General features: G+C 37.9%; 2 protein-coding genes across 4 annotated transcripts in view; one reads left to right on the top strand and one right to left on the bottom strand.

The window, feature by feature from the left end:
- Dip-lambda (Dpr-interacting protein lambda) overlaps nucleotides 1-23,932 on the bottom strand; it is a 302,631-nt gene that overhangs the window by 127,622 nt on the left and 151,077 nt on the right. The window contains exon 3 of the mRNA XM_076809859.1: nucleotides 7,717-7,763. The gene's annotated coding sequence lies outside the window, so the exon portion shown is untranslated. The remainder of the gene's footprint in view (nucleotides 1-7,716; nucleotides 7,764-23,932) is intronic.
- On the top strand, nucleotides 15,358-19,083 carry LOC143367743 (serine hydrolase BPHL-like). Of its 3 annotated transcripts, none has more exons than XM_076809887.1 (5): nucleotides 15,358-15,578; nucleotides 15,652-15,736; nucleotides 17,417-17,737; nucleotides 17,849-18,104; nucleotides 18,196-19,083. In XM_076809887.1, exons 1-5 carry the CDS (start codon nucleotides 15,453-15,455, stop codon nucleotides 18,284-18,286), a joined length of 879 nt encoding a protein of 292 aa, XP_076666002.1. In that variant the 5' UTR covers nucleotides 15,358-15,452; the 3' UTR covers nucleotides 18,287-19,083. The 3 variants fall into 3 exon arrangements, with proteins under 3 accessions (XP_076666002.1, XP_076666004.1, XP_076666001.1); XM_076809889.1 differs by having other exon boundaries at nucleotides 15,652-15,742; nucleotides 17,417-17,692; XM_076809886.1 differs by having other exon boundaries at nucleotides 15,652-15,742.

The following is a 23,932-nucleotide window of genomic DNA, read 5'->3' as shown; positions in this document are numbered from 1 at the left end:
TCAACTGGTACTCAAACGAATCGGCAGCCCCTACGCTTTAAAATGGGCTTAAGATCGCAATGTTGCGGTCATCCCTTGTCGAAATACAGCGAGTTAAAGAAAAATGGAATTTGTGCAATTTTTAAATATATTTTCGAAAGTACATGGTACACCGGACTGTTACCCATATCGAAAAAGTAAAAAATGCTTCTTAAAGAGGAGAAACTGATCCTTCTATAGCTTTTTAGTTGAACGTTGTATGATGATTCCTTCGCTTTCTAGAATCAATTACAGTCAGAAAGACGACTTTTGCTTCAATGTTGAATAACTCCTGCCAAAAAAATTGCACAACAATCACAGAACACAGACTTTACACAGAAAAGTAGTCGCTTTCGACTGCTTTAAACATACCCTGTGTAAAGAATTTCGTTCGCCCTATGTGACCTTACAAAGTTGAACAAAATTTTTTTAAATTGTCAAGGGGCTATTTATATCGCTACAACTTCGTCGTGAAGCAATACAGCTAAAATCTTAGAAAAACACCTGAAAGTAGAGATTCCCAACTTTCAAACGAAATTTTAAACATATTGATAGGACCATTTTTACCGTAGTTAGGACCATTTGAACTTGACCCCATTTTTAGGATTCGTAGAGATGATCCCTCAATTTTTTTGAGGAGTGTATGTTATTGTTAGTATTAAATTCTTGCAGCTGATTCATGCTGTATTATATATTGACCTTCAAACAACATCTATAAATATTGTAGAAATGTTCGTGAAGAAAAAGGCCAACCATATGAAGTCGACTACGGATGAGCCTGGGTCTTAAATATAGATGTAGGGTAGATGTACCATTTGTGGCCACTTTAAGGTACTGTACCATTTGTGGCCACTTCTTAAAGAATATAATATTTTTTCGTGTAAGCAATAAATATAACCTTATACATCTGGCGGTATACTAAACGAAAATATTTATAATGTGAAATTCTCCACATAATAATGATCTGCAAGCAGTTTAAAAATAAGATAATTATGCACATGGCCAAAAACAGTAAAACTACCCTACCTAATATGTAAATAATAATTTCATGTATTTGTTATTGAATTTTCCAATATGTAATACTTAAAGAACCAGATACATCCCCCAACTGATTTTATTAGACATTATTAAATAAACGACTCGCAGTTTACCAACTACAAAATTCTAATAATTGTCTTCAAGAAGACTTCATAAGATCCAGGATTTTTGGACCTACATACACTTCACGAAGAACCATTTTCATGGTTGGTCAGGTATGCAGCATAGGATCACATAAAAGGATCCCAATTAAGGAAAAGCTCGCTTGGTAATCCTCTAATCTCTAATCTGTTACAGCCGTCCATGTACGCGTTCGTTCGTTGGTTTTGAAGATGAGGTTCTGGTACTTCAGTTGCTATTGAGCAGGAGAAGCAACATTCTAGAAACCCCGATTAAAGTTTTAGGCTTCTGTGGGCCTTGCACCAATATGTAATGTTTCAGAAGTGTACGATACAGGTGAAGTATTGTGTAGGAGAAGTATTGTATTTCATCATTTACAAAACACCTGTATGAACAAGGATAATGTACAATACGTGATTCTGTAGCAAATCCCTTTCTCATTTTACTATTCTTAATTCTCTAATGAAGTAACAAAGGATTTTAGTATTAATCTGCTAGTTGTGCAATGTTCTACTCTACTATGCAATGTACATACATACACTTATTTTAAGTCCTTTATTAAACTTCCTAATTATTACTTACAATTAATCACTTCTTCCTTAAAGGGGTTATTAAATATAATATGACGATTTCTATACTTTTATAGACAATCTCTGGAGTAGATTATTAGTGTTGTAGGTGTAGCTGATGTGTGTGTGTGATAAATGATTTTTCCTAACTCAAAATCATTTATCATTTTGTTCGAACCTGTTAAGAAAACTAGAAAAATTATTTCGAAATGACTTATTTGCTCTTGGCACAAAATAAGCTTACTCTTTCAAAGTTACTTTAGTAGTTCATTATTTCTACAGTACTGCCATAATGTAACCACATTATTTCAAACAATTTTTACCCAAGTCTGGTACTTACTAATGCCATAATTTTTAATAAAATATAGTATATACCTAACTATGACTGTTTATATTTCGCTATTAGGTCCAAACAACGTCACACGATTCCCAATTTATTGATAACAATGGAGCCATCCAAGGAAAGTGAAATTTGGAATGCCTTTGGTAAGGATGCATTCATGAACTCGTGTTGGGATGCCTCCACTTCTTAGACACGCTTAGTGGGACGCGTTGATAAACTTTGGCCTCCCGGGAGTACTTCGTGCATGCCATTTTAAAGAAGCTACATGCCTTTGAAGTTTAACAGAGAGACAGAGAGCTAGGGTAGAATAGTGGGACGAACGAAAGCTCGGATTCCATCACCGCAGGATGAACAGAGCCCTGGTACTAATCTCAGCTCCCAGCGTAGGGGAAGGCGAAACTGAACGCCTCGATGCTTTCGATGGCCTCGTTAGACGGTGGATTGACTTCCTCGAACTAGCTGTCGAACTTTCTACGAGATACAGACTTTTGAGCTAATTCCCTGATCCTATGGTTACTACTTCCGGGGGAATGAAGTATCTTACATTTCTTCAGCGGCTGCCGATTAAAGTTGGGGACTTTGAATACTGCAGTTGTTCTGTATCGTTAGTAGCCAGCCGAAGATAATGATACGTTGATTCGGGAACTCAAACACTGAACTTCATCTTTTCTGTAAATCTTTTACTTTCAGATAAGGAAGAGATCTCGGGTACTCGAAACTTATTATTTTTCAAAACTGCTCTCGATTTTAGACTGGTCTAGTAGAAGTAGCAAGCAATTCTTCATTAGCAGAGATTTAACCCTTCGTTGACACGCCTCTTTTTTCGATCGACTTTGACACACCTGGGTGGCTCACACCCAGAACAATTTTTGAACGACTGCCATTCTCATCTGAAGGATCTGATCGTTATGAAAAAAATCATGGGTCAATTTCAAGGTCTGAAGAATGTATTTTAATAGTTTTTTTTAATTGAAATTTCATCATAGTTTTTGTAAAAAAGTTTTTGTTTTTTCGTCAGTTATATATATATTGTTTTTAACTCTTTTCAAAATTCTGTTAACGGAAGTTTGTAGCGCTTATTGCACCATTAAACTTTTGTTTGAAACATTTTTTTCTGTCTCTTGTACTTTAGGAGTTATACGCGAAAAAGTGGAAGTGCCAATTTGAGTTTGAGGTTAGTTTTCACCCCCTTAAATGGCGATAGGGCCCAAATGAAAGACACCGTTTTTCTTGTTTTGAATCACTCTAAAAACCCACAATGTTGCGTTACAATCGGTGAGTCCGGGTTCGCGGTGTTCTCTTGTAAGCCTCATATATTTTTTATGAATAAAATACAAGATGAAACACTTCATTCATCTCAAAATTCATTTTTCTTAACCCCCTATTCTTCCGATTAACATTCATTTTCATTCCTTTCGGTATTACTTTATTCTCCTACTTTATTTATTTGTTTCTCTCCTTATAATTTCGATGATTTGTTTACTTTGGACATCTCAAGTTTACTATCTGCAATTCATCGTTGTTATTTTCATTTGAAACGAGGTAGCCGATGTATGAGTGGCATACCTACGTGCTCCCACCGAGATTTAATTGAATTTTTTTACTTCGTGTATGTGGTCCTCATGAAATACGAGTGTTCTGGGCGGAAATCTATGGCGCGGTAATTTCCTAAATCATGTTCGCGAAATATTGCAGAAATATTCGTGAAGAAAAGGCAAGCCACTATTCGAAGTGCGTATGAGTTACGCGGCCACAGTCACATCGATTATACAATAATGATAATAACGACTCTCCAGTACCGTCTGTAATGATTAATTATAAAACAAAAAATATATTTCTATAATTTAAGACATCCTTAATACAATGCAAAAGGCCCATTAAATTATATATAGTAGTTTTCCTTTAATTAATTCCTAAAGATCACCTATTTCTTGAAGCTCTAGACCGGAACCTCCCCTTAACTTCCATAGTGTAAAAATACCAGTTTTACTAAAATTCTAGCCTCGACGAATAAAAATATAATAATGCGGGACGTGCAATAAATTGTAAAATTTAAACATCTACATAGAAAGAATGTTAATTTTCAATTTTTTTAATTTTTAAGAATATATAAATCTTAGGTAAGCTGGGAATCGATAGTGTATGGTGAGAAATGAACGAATAAAAATCATTCAAAGCTATTACATAAAGAAGGAAGGTGAAAAAAAATATTTTCATTTCCTCCCTTGACAGTGGGGTTTGAACAAATAACACCGTAGGTAATTATCCCTATGTTAGCTGACTTCTCTCGTGCATAGGTACGTACCGTGGGCTGTTACGGATTTGTATGTCACGCTCTTATGTCTCGGTTTTCCGCATTAGTCAATTCAATTATGCAGCTTGGTGTATATCTCGCGCGATGAGTATGAGTACGTCGCAATATCCCACGATTAATCAACTTGTTCGCTCTATGCGGTTACATGTCGGATAACGTTCGATCGATTTGAATAAATCTCTTTGAAGTTACCAACATATGTAGTGATATTCGCCGTATCAATTACATCGCGGTCGGTCGAATTTAAATATTACATACCAATGTGCATTTGTGTTGGTACATTTGTCGCTGATAATAGTTGTTAATCACTCAAATGGAAACAATTGGTTTCCACTCATTACACTAAACGAGGTTTTCCTAAAATCTTCGTGGAATTATGTTCGCTTCACTGGCTTCCTTTCGGGGCCAATAAATTAAATATTAAATCAACGAATGAGTGTGGCAAGTGAATTTCAATGGGAAAGTATGTCATTAATTTCCATTTCTCTGTACGATGCTTTTGAGAAGTGTTTTATCTCGAAGTACAGGGGACAGAGGCAGTAGTAGGACCCTGGATTATTTATCTTCCCTCGAGTCAAGAACCCGGGAGTTTATTCAGCACAGTTTTTGGGCATCGGTGCTTTAAGGACCTGGGGTGCGTAGGTTATTATACCTCTCGAATTTTTCACTGCTTTTATAATTGGGATTAGGTTGTATCTGAATTTTAAGCTACATAATTGCATCTATTTTAAAAAGAATTACTCATTGTCAGTTCTAGGGGTGAAGGGTATATGTATGCTTAACTGGTATCCTGGGGTCGCTCGTGACCCCAAGCACCCAAAGTTCGATGTACAATTTTCAGTTGTCTAAGGTGGTAAACTGAATTTCTAATTAATTTTATAATAATAGTTTAACTTTCTACGCTTCTATTATTTTATACATTACCTAAGATGAAAATATTCATAGTGGTTGCTCTAGTGTCGACTTTACAAATTTCTGTGTCCTTTTTTATTTGGGGTCTGCCACCACCCCAGTATACCAGTCACGTTTGCCAAAAACAGTATACCAGTTAAGGGTTAATAAGGTTACTATATAATTAATGATTATGAGAATGTTTGGATCCAGGCGTGTGTGCGTGTATGTAAAACTGAGATGCTGTTTTATATCTACTGTCTCGAAATTCATGGTTCAATGTGGAAATTGGTAATTTTCTATAAAGCAGTAAGGCCTCATCCCCATTTGTCAAGTTGTATTTCAAGGTAAGTGAAATTGAAGGAGTCTCTACTTCGCTTGAAACTTGAAGGAAGCTCCCTGATAGCCAGATGTGGGCAGCAGAATCTGACATGAGAACCGTAGTCGTCTGTGTCCGCAGATGGCTGCGTTCTGAGGTGCAGAGCCTGACGTCAGTGCCTGATGTCAGATTGGCAGCAGACCCGCAGCAGATTCTGCCGTCTGCTATGATTCTGACGTCAGACTCTGCGCTCTCGTGCCAGAGCCAGAGCCTGCTACCAATCCCTGATGTCAGACTGGAGACAGATGGTTATCAGGGCTGTTACTTTTTGATCCGTCGGGTACCCGGGTACCCGGACATTACCCGGGATAACTTCAAGCAATTGAATATACTATTGGGCCTGATGAATAAAAACTAAGCAAGTCCTACAAGCAATTCCTTATTAGCCAAATTATTAGCCTTATTAGCTTAAAAAGCAATTACTTAAACAAAACAGGAATTTCTTATTTTCATATGAATAAAAATCGTAAGGAATTGCTGGCTTTGCTAGACCGTATAAGTAAAAGGTAGCTGTGACTGCCGGTAACGTTCTCACTCTCTCTCGGGCTACCCCTGCTCGCTCGCGTTCAGTTCTCCTGACTCGCGCCCGCGTTTGCGGATATAATTTTCGAAAATCTTCAATTTTGCATTTCTTTCGCACGTTATAAAATTTTTCTTTCCGGACGTTTAAGAAGGGCGCCATTTCCATACGTTATTGCAGCGTAAACAAATTTACGACTGTAGCATGCAGAAGAGGAAACTTTTCATGGAGAAACGCTGACCATCGAGAAGTTACCCAAATACGCGCCTTTTCATTTCGGCCTGCTTGAATGTTTAGGGGGTGAAACCACCCCCAAAGTTCAGAAGAATAGTTGGTGCCCGCCTCCGATTGCTTTGAATTTTAGATATGTTTTAGAGTGCTGAAAAATAAGAAACAGGTATCTTTATTTTGGCCTGTTTGCATGTTTAGGGTGTGACACCACCCCTCAAAGTTATATGGGTCCTCTAAAACATATCCAAAGACCAAAGCAATCGGAGGCGGGCACCAACTATTCTTTTGAACATTGTTGAGTGGTTTCACCCCCTAAACTTTCAAGCAGGTCAAAATAAAAAGACACTTATTTTTTATTTTTCAGTCCTTTAAAACATATCCAAAAACCAAAGTAATCGGAGGCGGACACCTGGGAACCTCTCCTTGTTAGTACTCAATTTTTCTAGTTAATTAATTACCAACTAATTACTAGAGATGCTAACGTAGTTTGGACTTTTTTAGAAATATACTTTTAGTTATAAATTGCTGTACCCCTTGCAAATTTTTGTTAACAAATGTTTTTATCGTGTTATTGTAAATGTCACGCGTTACGATGTATGCAGACGTTTAAGGAAGCCAGGCGAGGCAAACTTTACTTTTGTACAACTCGATTTTTCGTCATTTGAGTATTAAAGAAAGCCCACGACAAGGATTTGTTCATCCGGCATGTTCGTTGCAACTGCAAGCAGACCACGAGTTCCAATAACTCGCAGTTAGGTCAGCGAAACATTCGTGATACGTCCATAAAGCTCGTGCTGCGTTACATGTTGCATTACACGTTGCATTACACTCGTCGATACCCAGCCTTACACTGTGTATAACCACTCGCATTTAAATGGCTACAGCAACGTTTGTCTGAACACAACAGTTTCGCTACCGCCTCCTGCCAGTTAGTAGCAATCGGTTTCCATATGTATGTACCTGCATACACTGCACTTACCGTTTACAATTTGTTTCTTATAAAGTTAATTCACCGTAAAAGGAATGATACTGTGTCACATGCAACACAATAAATATTTATTTCTTTCTATTTCAGCTGCTCTATTTTAAGAAAGCAGAGAGTAAATATATAATTAATTTTACTGCACCTAATAAAGTAGAAAAATTGTTGTTCCTGCTTTTGTATTTAGTTTCATTTACCTGTCATAAGTAACTGTAGAAATTAGGCATGCAAATTAAAGTGTGGCTATAATATGAAATAAAACGATACGGTGATAAGGAAAGTTTGAAGTAATTCGTTCGAAGTTCACTGACCTGTACAGTTTCATCAAAACCGAAGGTCGAGGCCTCGGGCAGTTTTTCTATAAACAAATTAAAGAGACATTAATAGATTGCTTAATATGTTAAAAGTAGTGTAAAATTGCGGGGAAATATTTATGATATTTGGCAATTATATTGAGTAGGGGAAAGTGGGGCAAAATCGGGTACGCGGGTCAGACCGGGTACCATTGTTTTCCTAAGACAAGAGCTGCGATATGCACCCAACGTGTTACATTCGGGTGGACCTCACCACGGTATGAGATCAATCGCAGAGCAAAGACCGTCGTAGTTTTTCATTCAGGGAAGTTTAAAAATTTCGAGTTGAAAAGTTCCAGCGTTGCGTTGGCGAATTGCCTTTTTTATACCACTTGGATTTAAAGAGTCTATTACGGTAAGTACTGCATTGTATTCTGTAGCCTTTACACAGTACTTTTACGTTTTACCCGGTTCCTTATCGCATGTTGAAGTGTAAATATTTAATGTTTAGTAAATCACCTCGTTTGGGGCAAAATCGGGTACTTGAGTATGGGGCAAAATCGGGTACCCATACTTTCTCATAGAAGCTGATTTCTAATCTTTAAAAAATCATATAATAATCTTGATTATATGTATAGATCGCGGATGGGCTCATGAGATTTGCACAAATGTTGAGGAGGGCGAGTTTATTTGTGATTTTTGAGCACTAGATAAATTAAAATAAATTTATGTACAAATTAATATATGTTAAAATATCTTTCTTTATGGTTTCTACAATAATAGTAATAATGGCTTTATAATTATATCATATTTTATGCGTTTTTTAATAGGTACCCGATATTACCCACACCTATAGAGTAAAACCGGGTACTTGCCTACTTCCGAGAAAACTTGTTTTCCTGTGAGTCAAATAGATTTTTCAAATAAGAATTCTCATTTTTTGATTCTGTAAGGCTAGCGGTGTCCAAAGTTTATTTTGCCGTCTGACTTTATGCCAGCAGGAGAAATACATTAGGCACCCAGTTATGCCCCACTTTCCCCTACACAGTTGGGCTTTATACAATATGAACCACAAGTTTGTTATTTCAACAGAAATCCTCGATTTTGCCACTTAACTCTTATTACTGTGCAATTTTATTTAAAATGGATTTCAAAACTGATTCAATATATATGCATAGGTATTTCTTTTACATATGTGAAATTGTGGATGTGCCCATTCAACTATTTAACTTCGAAAACCGAACACTGAAATTTCAGTTGCTTGTACATATCTCAACAACAAAGCTTCGGATTGTAAAACAGTAGACAATTTTTTATTTCCTTTGGCATCAAGAGTTTGTATGATTTTCTTTATCCCTAAAGGTGCACCCTGCATAAAATGGTTTTAGTTTAAAAAGTAAATTATCCTTCATTTGTAGTAGTTAGAAATTATATTATATTTTGCAATTTATTGACTTTCTTTAGTAAACTAATGTACGTAATAAACAATAATTTTTAAAAGTTATTATCCTAAAGTGATTATTTGAATGTAATATATCATGCTCGCGTTAAATGACTGTCATTGATGACCAATTGAAAACTTACATAACAGAATTGAAATATTTATATACAGTGATTATTATATAACTGCAGGATTAATATAATTTTATAATGAATTTCTTGCACGACGTTCTCAGAGAAAATGTGTCTTTATGAAAATTGAACTTCTGACATAAAAAATGTCCGTTCTAAAAAATTAATTAGGTACATTACGCTCTGCGGGTTGCTCTAATAACTAATTTATTTAGTTTACACATTGCACAAACACCATTCTAAATGTAATTACGTTCACAGGGTTCCCCAACATTAAGTAAACATTATTTAGAATATATTACGTGCTGTTTCGCAGTGTTAAACCCAGGAAGAAAAGTCTATATTTGCTTTACTAAATAATTATTCTTTTTTATTACTAAAACTCTTTTAAATTAAAACCAGTTAACCACTCAAGTCTAAAAAAAAGCATACTTAACTAGACTTAACGATCGTTGTACATCAGTCATTATTACAAACTCTGTGTTTACTTATAAATCCAATTTGCAGAAAACATTCCTGAGATAACCCACAACGTTTTACCGCTTATAATCACCAATAATTTCCAAGTTCCTAAATAAAAGATATCCACAAATCCCCATCGACAATCGCCCCGAAGTAGCGTCATGGACAGGCGAATGCAAAGCTGATTAAATCAGCGCTGTTACGCGAGAACCCGAAATAAGCCGCTGTTAGACTCTTTTCATTACCGACATCAGTCCTCCGCGCCTTTAATTTCCTTGTGGGAACAAATGTGACGGACATGGTCGTGCCACGTTATTGTTGGCCACGGAACGACGTTTTTATGCCGGCGGCTTGCCCAGGGCAGGGATAACCAAGGAAATGAAACCGTTGGTTAGGTCTTGGCGCCGTGAGAATGATAAAAAACGGGGACGAAAGCTGGTGCCCGATGAGGAGAGCCAACCGAAGCCACCTCTCCCAACCGGACAACGTTACTCGTATCTTCCAGATTTGCAGCCGTCCACTCTGCCCCTATACCAATGTCTATACGACCCTGTGCCTCTGTTTTTTCCCTAAGGATTATCTGATATCACAGGAGACGACGTACTAAGGGACATGGGCCCCATACGGTGCCCGTCGTCGAACAAATAATAATAAGCTCCCCAAGAGGCTTTGTCGGGAAGATACTTGGGAATCGGGGTTGTTGGCGGGCTGATTCTTCGATATGTCGCCCTCCTCCAGTCCTTTATTTTATTCCCTATTTATGGATCTTTGCTGACCCAGGACAGCACCCCCCACGCGAATTCGGAATTATTGCGGTTCGCGTCTGAATTAGATTCGATACTTGTTCATATTTCAGTCCAGTCACCGTAAATATTGGAAAAGGTACGGTACTGGGAGTATTTATTGCACCACCTTCAGAGTCACTGAATGGATGTGAAACAATCTTCATGACTACGTGATTGATAAAGTAGTTAATGACTTATTTAAATGTATGTTTAGTGAACAATCGCGCAAAAGTGCCCTCCGAGTACTTACTAATACCGAATGGGGTGTAAGTGGATACCTACACGCTAAATATTCGAGCGATGCAATAAATATTTACAGTAGGTACTGTGTGCAGTGGCCAAGAATAAAATGAACTACCCCACAAATTCTAATAATTATCTTGCTCCGTTTTAAACAAATTCATTGTCAAGAAACGATCAACAAAGCATTAATTTTCGCACTTGTAACATTCAGTAGTCGTTTCTGACACGTTTTCGTGCCCTGGAAACGAATCCGCAAATCGTTTGTCGCCACCACACTCAGTTTTTGAGAAATGCGATTTTTAAAAAACCTGCAAATTTTCAACTTTGAACAGGTTTTGTGTCGAAACAGTAATAGTTATTCGGTTGCTTTTCCATCAAATTATTCTATGAACCCTCCCGAATACAACGAGATAAATTATTAGTACATTACGAACATTTAAATATGTTTGAACAACGATCAAAGAGAAAAGAACGCCCGAAATGCACCCCTTTTTGCAGATATCTTTCAATTTATTTCCGAAACTAAGGGTCTAGGAGAAAATCTGACTGCTCCAGGCGATGCAGCAGACATTTTTCATGGAGAAACCATCAACAGAAGTGGTAAGTCACGTTTTGTTTTCAATAGAGGAACGAAATAGTTTGGCAAAACGTGCGCCGTTGACAGTGGTACTCAACGACGGCGCGCGATCCACTGGCGCTCAGCGTAACACAATCGTTTAACGCGCGTGACTGCCGCTGTCGGCGCTGCACGTTATGCCAACCTATTTCGCTTCTGTATTGAAAACAAAACGTAACTTAGGGTAGAGCGGGGCAAACGTAACGGCATCATGAAAGTAACACGCCTTCTCCCCCCTTCCACAAACATTTCAAAACGTTTGCTTTACACAGTTACATGTATATATTGTCTCTTTCATTGTAGTGAGTGACGCTAACACGAATCGTATACCCTGGGCAAGCTAAATTTGTTATTTAGATCGTTCAGCTAAGTTTCTCCTAATTTTTGTTTGTTAATATTCATAGTTAAACTATAGATATTAAACCAATTATTTGCTAGAGCGTTCTTAGATAATGTCTTTGTAAGTTCCTGTATTCAATTGTAACACGTCTTGTATAGTTTGTATAATATAACAGTTCTATTCTGAAAAGCATGGCTGGGGACGACAGTAACATGTTACTTGGGCGAGCAAAATAGCATGCAGGACAGGAATTCTTCAGATGATAATGATTATCTATGTCTGGTTTGTTTGAACCCTTTCAGCGAAAGCTGTTCGAGAGAGAATCATCCAAAATGTCTAGATTTTAAGGGTTAGACCCACGAAGACTGCCGCATGGGTGATCTTCACTACATGTGTCATAATTTTCATTCGAATTAGGTGAAATTTAATACCTATCATTCAACTAAATACACAATTGCTTATGCTTTCCACCTTTCGTTATTTAAAATTTATTTGTTTTTATCGTTACTTAAAATATGTTTATTTAAATGTTTCTTTCTATCATTTTTTTTTGCAATAAAAAATCATTTTTGCGTTGGACGAAGTGTTTTTACTTAATTCTCCTCAAAATAATTAGTGTCACTTTCGTCCCCACGGTATGTTACTTTCCTCCTACCCCTGCAGGACAAAAGTAACAATGACAGTCACTGGGGAAAACTGCCATAACTTTTTAACCACTTATCACGTAGGGCCTGAATCTGGGCTCAAATGATGGACCAAGAAACACAGTATCTTAAGACATAATTTTAATTTTTATATCTATAAAAGATAATTGTAGGCTAGGCCAAATGTAAAAAGAATTACTTTTGTCCCCGCTCTCCCCTACGATTTCTCTTGATGCTTTCCGAAGGAAAAATGTCTGCTGCATCGCGTGGAGTAGTCAGATGCTCTCCTATACCCGTTGTACGCCCGCGGTATCACTGGCTTCGAGCTCCCTTCCGCGCGGCTTTGGAAAACACCATGGGTGCTCGTGCTCCCAAATGCTCCAACTGGCCCTGACTGAGTCATAAGCCAGCGGCAGTGGCCGCGATGTAAACACCGGTTCTCGTTCGATCACCGAAGTTAAGCATCGTGGGGCGCGTATCGGGGAAAGATGGGTGACCGTTTTTTTCCTGGTGCGTTGCTTGCTGCTGGCAACCTTACGGGTAGGTTTCCCCGGTTGCGAACGTGTATAATTCGTGACCGTTATGGCCTACCCAATAGCAAAATTCCTTACGGTGAATCCCATCGAGTCAAGACGTGGTCTTTCGGAACCCACTATGCTTTCCGCCCACCCTGTGGCCTGCACGGTGGTTTCCTAGGGAGGAATGATGCTCACTCCATGAGTCAAGACGTGGTCTTTCGGAACCCACTATGCTTTCCGCCCACCCTGTGGCCTGCACGGTGGTTTCCTAGGGAGGAATGATGCTCACTCCATGAGTCAAGACGTGGTCTTTCGGAACCCACTATGCTTTCCGCCCACCCTGTGGCCTGCACGGTGGTTTCCTAGGGAGGAATGATGCTCACTCCATCTTGCCTGGTTTATATGCTGCTATAGAGGCGACTCTGAGGCGCGGCGCGTCAGTTGGATCTTTCTAAAACCGACACTATCTGACTGAGTCATAAGCTATACAGATAGTGAAACAGACAGTTACGATAATTTTGTAAATTTTGACTAATACCATACTGATATCGTGTAACTGTTTTGACCGTGAATTTACGACTTGCCTAACACACGTACGTACGTAAGCGAATTTCTTGTCCCTAGAGGTGCTGCGAGAACCCGAAAATGTCGGGCCGGGTTGGGACGAGAATTTCCCTCGGGATCGGGACGGGTTCCGACGGGTTATAAATTTGGAAACGTTGGAAATTTAATCTTAAAATTTGCACAATAGTTTTTATTTAATCTCTTAAAAATAGACCGAACCGGTGGGCCGATAACATTTACTTTTAAGTTTTAAAAATTCTTTACGGTCGAAATTCTAAATCATTTTATTTGTCTTATAAGAACTTACGTTCTTTCGGGTTTCTGTGCGAGACAGAAGAGAACATAAGAATTAAGTATAAGAATTGCTGAGTTTTCTATGCTCTAACACGCTACCAGAAGAAAAATAGAGTTATATTAAAAGTTATTGTAAAAAGTTCTGCGAGGAACCACGGTGGATCCAGAACTTGTAGTATAATTTCTGCTTAAGCGCCATGAAAACTTCGTTACGCGTATACATATGCGACAACACGTACCTGCGTGTAACGAATTTGCATGGTCCATCAATGAATGGAATTTTTATCGCCCCGGTTTGAAAAAACGCTCGCTTCACGGATTTTAGATGCATTTGAAGTGGATCACGTCTACACGAGGCTAAACGAGCCCGACGTTTTATCCCCTAAGCATTTGCAACCTTGAAATAGAATGTACGCGATACATCGTGATAAATCTTCGACGAAAGCTGAAGCATTAATGGAGGGTAGGAAAAACCTCAAGTATATTAAATGTTAATATTCACTACAATTTATTTAAAAGACAATACATCTTATAAGTACATTAAAATAATATCTGTTCATTGTGTGAAATATTTTGAAGTTGGGAGATTTTCATTCGAAAAGTTCCTCTTCATCGGCTTTGACAGATATTGTCTCTCTTCTTCCCTTGTTTCCTCTTAAGTAATTAGATTTTCTTTGCCCGCGGATGTAAAAGAAGACAGTAGGAAGAACCTGAAGCCAGTTCATTTACCCAGAACTCGTTGTTCGATACTTTTATTGAAGAAGTTCTTTAAAATGTCAAGCATATTAAGACAACGCTTTGCCTTGTTCATTTGTAGCTTTCTGCGTCCTGCAAATTGTTCGAAATACATGCGGGTGTTGTATGAACGAATAAAATGCACATGAGTTAAAGAGATGTGTAAAAATTTTGGTTAAAATGAACTGCATTCTCAGACTAAACCTTCTTCCACTTGCCAACAAACAATCTAACAATATTAAAAATAAAAGGAAAAAATAACATATAATAAAATCTAACTTAACTCTGTCAGGTGTATTACGCAACATTAACAGTTTGTAGTCATAAATATTGCTTTTCGCGACTCCATTCCTAATTGTTTAATTCCTAATTTTTTAATTTTCATTACAAGCTCACAAAAAAAGTTAAAAAATCGACCTTTACTATTCTTTTCGCTATTCCGACCAAATACATTTTTTCTCAAAACGACCAAATACGTAATTTAGCAAACTAATCCTTCTAGCTTCTCAAAAAAACTCAAGTCGTTTGGACCAATTCTAAAAAAGTTATGCGATTTTAAAAAGTGTCCGAATATTAATGCGAGTCACTGTATGCACGAGCGTATACCCGGTGCTCGCAACAATATTGTCATTATCATTAAACCTTATATTCGTAAATGATCAAACCACCCACTTCTCATCTCGCGAACCTCTCAAGACCCATCCAATCCAAGATACATATGTTTTCAACCTCGAGCACGTGGGTTCGGGGCCTTCATAACGAATACACAGAAAGTTGCTCGAGGGACAATGTGCTTGGTAATCGACTGGGCGTTTAAAATAATTGATAGCGAATTATCTATATAAGGTGTGCGATACCCGAGCTATTTCAATTGTAACGAGGCGATCCCAACAAAATTAGTGTCGCCTGAAGAGCGTTTTCCCTCACGGCCGTTACACGCACTGAGACGTTGGCAGTACGCAAGCAAAGTGCTCGTCAACCATGCTTGTGAACTTATGTCGCTCTCTCGGCAAGAAAATACCGGCTAATCGAAGTGCTGTGTCTTTCGGAACTGCTCCCCATAAAGGCAAATTCTTCTCCAGGGTAGCTGACAGCCACGCTGTGGAGGTAACGCAACTTTACGCTACTAAACACTGTCATGAAATCGCAGCAGCAATTTTATTGTTGAATTGTTCGACAGGAACGAAAAGTTACCGTAGACGGTGAGGATATCAACTACGTGAGAGTTGGGACTGGTGATCATCCGGTATTGCTACAGCCTGGTGGTCTCGGTGAGCAAATTTGTAAAAATATGTACATATGTATACCTATTAGGGTTACCACGTTTCACGCCCATTAAGGGGAGGTTCCGGTCTAAGAGTCGATTTTCTTTTCATTTCATTTTTCGAATGTTCGAACTTTTAGGAATACTTGTTTAAAAGGATTTGTTGGAATTCGTAATATTCCCGAAGTTAGAGGCATTTGAGTAGCGGCAAATGCATGGGTAACACCCGGCCACTCGGCACTCACGTAAAACCAGAGTTGGGCAAAATGTAATCTAATTACAAATTGCAAATTGCGATTAAAATGTAATTGTGTAGTTGATTACACATTATTTTCCGTAATCGTTCATTTAGGTAGTTGACGAAACCAAATGGTCGACTACCTAAATTAACGATTACGGAAAATAATGTGTAATCAACTACACAATTACATTTTAATCCTAATTTGTAAGTTGTAATTAGATTACATTTTGCCCAGATCTGCGTAAAACTTAAAACGCGTTTTTCTCGAAACAGTGTTCTTAAAACGGTGGGACCTGTATCTTCAAAAGTTATTATCCGATTCGACTGAAACTTCTTTTAGTTTGAAGAATATACTTCTGGCTAGGAGGGAAACCAGAAAAAAATACAAAAAATTAAAAATTTGCAATTTTTAAAGGCGTTGAAAGGACGAAAAATACAGGGAAAAAGTGATTTCAAACTTCAAGTGTCGTTACTTTCTAAGAAATGCCATTTTTGTATTTTTTTCTGGTTTCCCTCCCAGCCAGAAGTATATTCTTCAAAATAAGAAAAGTTTCAGTCGAATCGGATAATAACTTTGGGGGACACAGGTCCCACCGATTTGGATCAATTTTTTAACGCCTTGAGTTTAACGGCTACCCAGTGCCGTCTGTAATAATTAATTATAAAACAAAAAATATATTTCTATAATTTAAGACATCCTTAATACAATGCAAAAAGCCGCATTAAATTATATGCAGTAGTTTTCCTGCAATTAATTCCTAAAGATCGCCTATTTTGGGGGGCTCTAGACCGGAACCTCCCCTTAAATTCGCGAGTGCTGCTGTCGGAAACTCGACGGATGTGCTGCTTTCTAGTGTCCCTTATCGTTGAAGCAATACCGTACCATTTATGTAAATAATAATAATCGTACACCATTCACGATGAATTTTATTCTGAGAAGCTCGGAAAATATCTATATGTATAGTTGCGTTAAGTCTTATAAACATGGAATGCAGTAAACAATCGATATCCATTCCTTTTTATCGAATATAAGAAAACATTAGAATAATATAATGCTTGGTTCACTAGCGATTACGTAAAGCCGCGTATTCACCTGCGCATTCGCCCCGAATGTGCATTCGGCGCGCACCGATTTTTTGCTCGTTCGGAGCTCTGCTCTTCGGGGTTGAGTGAAATATGCGGCGTCCATTTCATGGTATTGTTCGGACCCGAATGCGCGCTTTGATGGACCGCCAACACGCGGATCGGCCCGAATGCGTGCCGGGCCCCGAACACGCGCCGGACACCGGACGAGTAAAAAATCGGTGCGCGCCGAATGCACATTCGGGGCGAATGCGCAGGTGAATACGCGGCTTAAGGAACCCGCGTCACGAGCAACATTGCAACTCCGACTGAAGTTATCCAATATGTATACTTACGCACTACTATACCGTGCTACAGGTTCGATCTGGTCGGATCTGAAACCGCAAGTGGAGGGTCTTGATAGAAGGAAATTTACAGTAGTCGCATGGGACCCACCTGGCTGTGGGAAGTCCAGACCCATCCACAGATCCTTCGCCGGCGACTTTGTCCAACGCGATGCTGTAAAAGCCTGTAAGCTAATGAAAGCTTTGGGCTACACAAGGTTTTCGCTGATAGGATGGTGCTTAGGCGGAGTTACTTCCCTGATCCTCGCCGCGATGTTCCCCGATAACGTGCGAAGGATAGTAACCGTTGGTGCGAACGCCTATATTCGACCGGAAGAAGTCGAGCTTTTCACGAGTACTGCACAGTTTTACTTTCTCTCGCTACACGTATACCCGACGCTCCGTCGGTGCCTAGGTTTAACAAACTGACCATCCTTTTCTACGCGCGCAACTCGCGTATTCACAGAATTGCGGAACATCAGAAACTGGTCGGAGCAAATGCGAGCACCATTGATGGCTGTCTACGGGGAGGAATATTTTCAAGAACTGTGTGCCCGTCATGTGGATGCACTTCTTAGGATTTATGAGACGCGAAACGGCGACCTGTGCAAAGAATCTCTGTCGAAAATCAAGTGTCCCACGTTGATAGTTCAAGGGAACAAGGACGTAATAATTTGTCCCGAGCAGGCGATTTATTTGAAAGAGCACATCCACGGATCGAAGTTCGTATGCCATTACCATTCTTATCGAACCTAATTATCGCCAGCTTGATAAACTTTACCACCCGAATCACGCGGATTCTCAATGCTTCAGGTTGAAGATGTTCGATGAAGGAAGGCACGATGTGCATTTGCAATATCCCGATGTGTTCAATGAACTCGCCACGGAATTCTTAACCGAGTAATTGCTGCTACTGTCTACCATGTGAATCTGCGCTTTTGTACGCGCCAACGTAATACAATTATATTCTTTAATGGGATTTCTATTTAAACTTGGTCAACGGAGCAGTTGCTGAAAATCGGGTAGAAAACTGAAGTCACGTCATCGCGTCGTTATATTTTCTCACATCTTTTAATGCTTTTTGTGTATTATCATTATTATTAACCTTTAGAGGACCGGCTAGTTTTAAAAATAAAATAGTGATTTTCAGTTTCCAAAAATTTATAACAGGGTGTTTGCGGGAAGACTGGACAGCTGGATATCTCCTAAAGCAGGGGTGTCGAACTAGCGGCTCGCGAGCCGCAGTGGCTCCCTCCCCTCTTCGCCGGCTCCGCAGAGCCGGAGGAGAACGGCCCCCTCCACACCTACTTCACTCTGATGAACTTCTCCTGCGGGTGCCGCGCTCTCTCTCTCCCTGCCGGGTCTCGTGCAACGCCGGGAGAAAAATAAGTGGGGGAACCGGCTGACCGGGGGCCCGACACGTGCGGCTCTTGGGGTGGGGAAGTTCGACACTCCTGTCCTAAAGTATTGGAGATAAAAGAATTTTTTAAATGGAATTGCATGGTTCGAGAGGGCCAGTTTTTTAGCGCAGACGATTTTTTTCTTCGATTATTATTTTAAAAGATACGATGGTCAAGTTCGGTTTATTAAATGGAACTATTTTTTTTAAGAGATCAGTTGATAGTGCTTGTGAATATAATAAGAAAAATATAATTATAGTGCCAAGACTGCTTCGATGCACAATCGGCATTTTTCAGCATCTTTTGGCGTCTTTTATTTCTCACAGCTTGGTTTCTCAATTTAAAAATCTGAAACAATTCTCTAATATCTGCCCCGACAACAGAAATGCCTCTATTTTTTTTCAAAATTTTTCATCCCCTAGTATAGGAGAAATTCGGCAAAAACCTGATTTCCTATTTTTGCCCTTTACTACCCTCCGGGTGGAGGTACGAAGTTAAAAATTGCCACAAATGTTTCTTTTTTAATAAGCTTTCGAATGATTCATCGTGAGTCGAATTCGGTTCAGGGGCACATTTGACCGTCTTAACCGGCTGTACCCTTTCGTTGAATCGCAGCAGTGTTTCAAATTACACACTTGAAATGGATATTATAGCTCGGGAGGACCTGCGAAAGTTCCTTTTCTTCCCTTTCGGGCTTTTAAAGTGTTATCCGTAAAAATTGTAGTCCCATAAAATAAGCTGAGCTGAAACGCGGAAGTTGTTATCTACGAACCAACGCATCCTGCGCAAATAGAACACCGGCATGTGTGAAACCGCATGGCTACAGCTCGGGAGTAAAAACCGTTTCATTTGAACCTCGGGAATTTTTCAATAACAGGCCGCTATGAATGCCACGAAACAGATAGTATTTAATACTTTTGATAATACGCCATAAGATAAAAGGAATTTATGTGTTATCGCACGGTAACTGCTGCTTCGTGTATAATACTTTTTGAACATCGTTAAAACAATCGTGGTATTAATATCGCGCAAAAGAATGCGCAATAAAAGTATGATAACACGTACACAAACTGCTTGTAAAATGTTTGGTCCACTTTTAATCATTGATCGTGATTACAAAAAAATTGCTACACAAAAAGTTTCTGGGACATTCTTCCTATAGAGCAAGTATTTTAATTCTTCTAATTATCAATATTAATTCGTTTAAAACAAATTTAGAAGCAATCTCATCTGGAAAAAGGTAAGTTTTTCAATGCCCCTTTTGGCGTTTGTATCCCTCCAACGTTAAAGGACAGAAAAAATGCGTTTGGAGTAAGTTTGTAAACAAGTATATTTGTTTTTAATTGGTTCTTTGACTTGTGTAACGATTCTTATGACACGCTTGGATAGATTTTGTGGATTAGTGTGTGGTTTCTCAGTAAACTGTTGAAACATCTTCAGATGAAAATTGCAAGGTTCTCTTCTGTCGATCCAAGAGATCAGAATAACTTAGGTTTTTAATCTTCCTTGTTACTCTTATTGATAATTATTTATACAATGTCTTCGTGTTGTACCACAGATGTTTACTAATATTATACCTAATTCTTATCGTTATTCAGTACCAAACTCTAATTATTTGTACTTGTCTATTGTAATTGAATAACTAACATAAAATAATGTTGAAATGTTCAACAGTTTGTTCGAGTATTGAAACTGAGTGTCTATAAATCAGAAAGAATGCATTTGTGGAGTTTCACTCATATGATGTCCGTTTGATTAGTATAATTAGTAGAACATACTGATGAACTACAGCCGAAATATTGTAGAAGCACTTTGTGGAATATAAATTAATTGAATGGAAAATAAAAACGAATTAAAAATATGATAATATACATTTTTCTAGAAAATTGCCCATTTGTCATTAAATTAGTTTGTCTATTCTGCGTACACAGTGCAACTTCAGTTCTTGAACAGAAGTATCTAGTACGAAGTAAGATATAAAATAACAGTTTGATTGACAGAACGTGGCGATTAATATTAGAAAGCTTTAATGAAACTTGTAACAGGCCATGAGAAAGAGGTTTCTGCTTGAATAATATTTCTGTGTATTCTGAACAGTTTCAAAGCGATGCAAAGTGCAACAAAGGGTAAGCCTCTGAAAATACTGATTTTAATTTATAAGAAATATGTATATATGTATTAGGGTGGAGCGGAAAATTTAAATTTGAATTTGCAGTTGGCCTGGGCGCGGGATACTTGTCTTTTGATTAACCAAACACAACTGTAAAAAAAATTTGGAAAAATATTCATGTGTTCCTTTTTCTCTTAAAAATGATTACAGGTATGATTATATAATCATTTTTCTCCTAAATTTTTTTATTACAATTCCCATTTTTGAATTTTCATTACAGGCTCACAAAAAAAAAGTTAAAAAAACGACCTTTACAATTTTTTTTTTCTATTCCGACCAAATGCATTTTTTTCAAAACGGCGAAACACGTCACTTAGCAAACTAATCCTTCTAGCTTCTAAAAAAAAACCATGTCGTTTGGACCAATTCTAAAAAAGTTATGCGATTTTAAAAACCGTCCAAATACTTTTTTTACTCACTGTATATGACTTGGTAAGTCAGACGGATAGAAAACGTCAAGCGCAAGCAGAAGGTAAGATACAATTCTACAGCGATTTCTCGTTTATAAATCTAATACTAACAATAAATGATCGTTCTCGTGTTAAAATGTAATCATTGAATTATTCGAAAAAAATCTCTTATCCCAACATCGTAACTCTCCACTTAATTTGAATAATTAAGAATGTAAATACTCTATTGATTTTTGTGAATGTTAATACAGTCTTACCGAAACGCCGTTGTTGGGCTGCACTGGTTCTTGTTACACGCTTGAAAAGCTGTTTCTTGTGCTACACAACTGTCTCCGCACTGTCAGGGTACTTGTCGACCAATTTCTGTAGATTTTGCAGCTTTTAACCGCACAAAACGAATAATGCCACATTACCTTTCCCCGACCTTGCGGTAATAGAACAACATCCAACAAACTACTTAGAGAACAAAAACTAGGGTGAAGAAGCTAAACCTGAGTACGGTGCTGTGTGTGGTCGAAATTGCATTTGGAGAAATTATTACATACAAATTCTGGCGTTCGGAATAACTGAATTACTATTGTTGATTAAATATCGTTACCAACAATGCTAATTTCTTTAAATGATAGATACAAGATAAATAAGTTAAAGTTCCTCCCAGTTATACATATATGTATATGTGTTTAATAATGCAAAGTGAAATTACATTATTAAATGTTTTTAGAAATAACACATCATTTATTTTAGTAGAAAACTATGTAGAATGTAATATAATTAAATGATGCACGTTCCACGTTACCAATTCTTGCATAACTTTATCTTCTATAACAATTACTAACATCTGTGTTGCATTCCTCTAACTTTATTAGTTATTGAAAAAATTCCTGTAGTCCTGAATAAGCTAGAAATAAATAAACATAACATTTTTTAAAATATAATATATATTTTTAAAACCCTGTAATGTCGAAACATATTTCTATCAAAGTTTCACTTGTTTAGTCCTATTCTGTAAAAATGTATATTTGCATAAACATCCACAGTATAATGATTACACATACTGCCTCTCCGAAATCAACAATTATAAAATTTTCTCAGTTAAGTGATATAAGAGGAAGACTGTACATATTTAATTATTTCCCAACATTCATAAGGAATATAAAAGATTTAATGGTAAAAATTATAGTTCCCAAATAACGCCAAATTGATTCCACTCGTGATGTTATATTATGGGAAATTGTCATTGACGTTATGGAGAGTTATAGCAGAGATTTACAACGAGTTATGTTAATCCTAGCTATTAATCAACCGCGCGCATACTTGGCTGACTTTCACAATCGTTGATTAACGTTTCCGTTCGGGAAAGCAGGCTTCGCTTGACGAAGCTTTGTGTTAAAACTCACCTTTATTTCCGGATGAATTTTCTTCTTATTATTTATTTATTTGAGGTCGCATCAATAAAGTTATTAGCGACTACGTCTGGGTTACATGTGGTGAATTGTATTTTGGTACTTAATCCTACTTGTCTCATATTACATTTACATTTCTGTTACTATTTGTATGTTATTCTAATGGATTTACAATCACATTCGATTTTATAAATTTATCTAAAAAGGGAACATTCTGGACCCGAAAACTCAAAAAATTCTGAAACTTTGTGAATATGTAGGGAATTTCCTCCTGGTTGCAACGCAATTTTTGTTTGCCGCCCAAGTTCACTCTAAGGGGGTGAAATTAACCCCTGAAAAATCCGGCTATTTTCCAATTTTGTGTTATAACTCGTGAACTGTTAAATAATTGTTTACCAAATGATAGATCTAATTAAAAGAAGTAACTTTTCCCTTTAAACTTTTTTTCTATCTCTCACAGTTCGCGAGTTGTAACACAAAATCGGAAAATAGCCGATTTTCAGGGGTTAATTCCACCCCCTTCGAGTGAACTTGGGCAGCAAACAAAAATTTCGTTGTAATCAGGAGGAAATCCCCTACATATTCACAAAGTTTCAGAATTTTTTGAACTTTCGGGTTCGGGATCTTCCCTTGTAAGTTATAAAACGAATTATTTCGGTTGCTGTGCGACGGCCAATGCTATTTGAAAATTTCCTAAAATATTCAATTTGTTTCGGCTTGGTTGTAAAAAAGCGCATTCAAACATGTAAGTGTCCAACTGTAATAAGGACTTTACAATGGATACACATCATCCTTAAGTTGGTGCTTTGACATTAAATATTCGTGGGTGAACTTGCAATGACCCATCCTCAGAGGAGAGAGAATTCTGAATGAATTACCTTGGCCACAATTGTACCGTAATTTCGATTGCGTTCTACGAACATGTAGGGCAAAAGTTAATTTATACTAGAGGCTACTTAGAGCGAGTGAGTCATAAGTTCTTGTCGGCGGTACAACATCTTGTTTCCTTTCTACACTTCGAAGTCCAAGTTGTGGTATATACTGATGAGAAGAAGGAGTTGGAAGTTGAAGTGTCGAAAGTGGTACAGGAAAGGAGAGAAATGAAGTTTCTGTGTGTTTTGACCTGCTGCTGGATTCATCAGTAATGTTTCAGTTGCAAGGGGAGGC

This window comes from Andrena cerasifolii, chromosome 4 (genome assembly GCF_050908995.1).
Source record: "Andrena cerasifolii isolate SP2316 chromosome 4, iyAndCera1_principal, whole genome shotgun sequence".
Taxonomy (NCBI): domain Eukaryota; kingdom Metazoa; phylum Arthropoda; class Insecta; order Hymenoptera; family Andrenidae; genus Andrena; species Andrena cerasifolii.
This window is presented reverse-complemented; position numbering and strand designations above follow the sequence as displayed.

What these genes read in the sequence shown, in the direction of transcription:
- LOC143367743 (XM_076809886.1), top strand. Translation starts at nt 15,453, where the DNA reads ATGCTTGTGAACTTATGTCGCTCTCTCGGCAAGAAAATACCGGCTAAT. An exon ending in CTGACAGCCACGCTGTGGAG is followed by an intron (nt 15,579 to 15,651) that starts GTAACGCAACTT and finishes ATTGTTCGACAG; the next exon opens with GAACGAAAAGTTACCGTAGA. An exon ending in GAGCACATCCACGGATCGAA is followed by an intron (nt 18,105 to 18,195) that starts GTTCGTATGCCA and finishes TCAATGCTTCAG; the next exon opens with GTTGAAGATGTTCGATGAAG.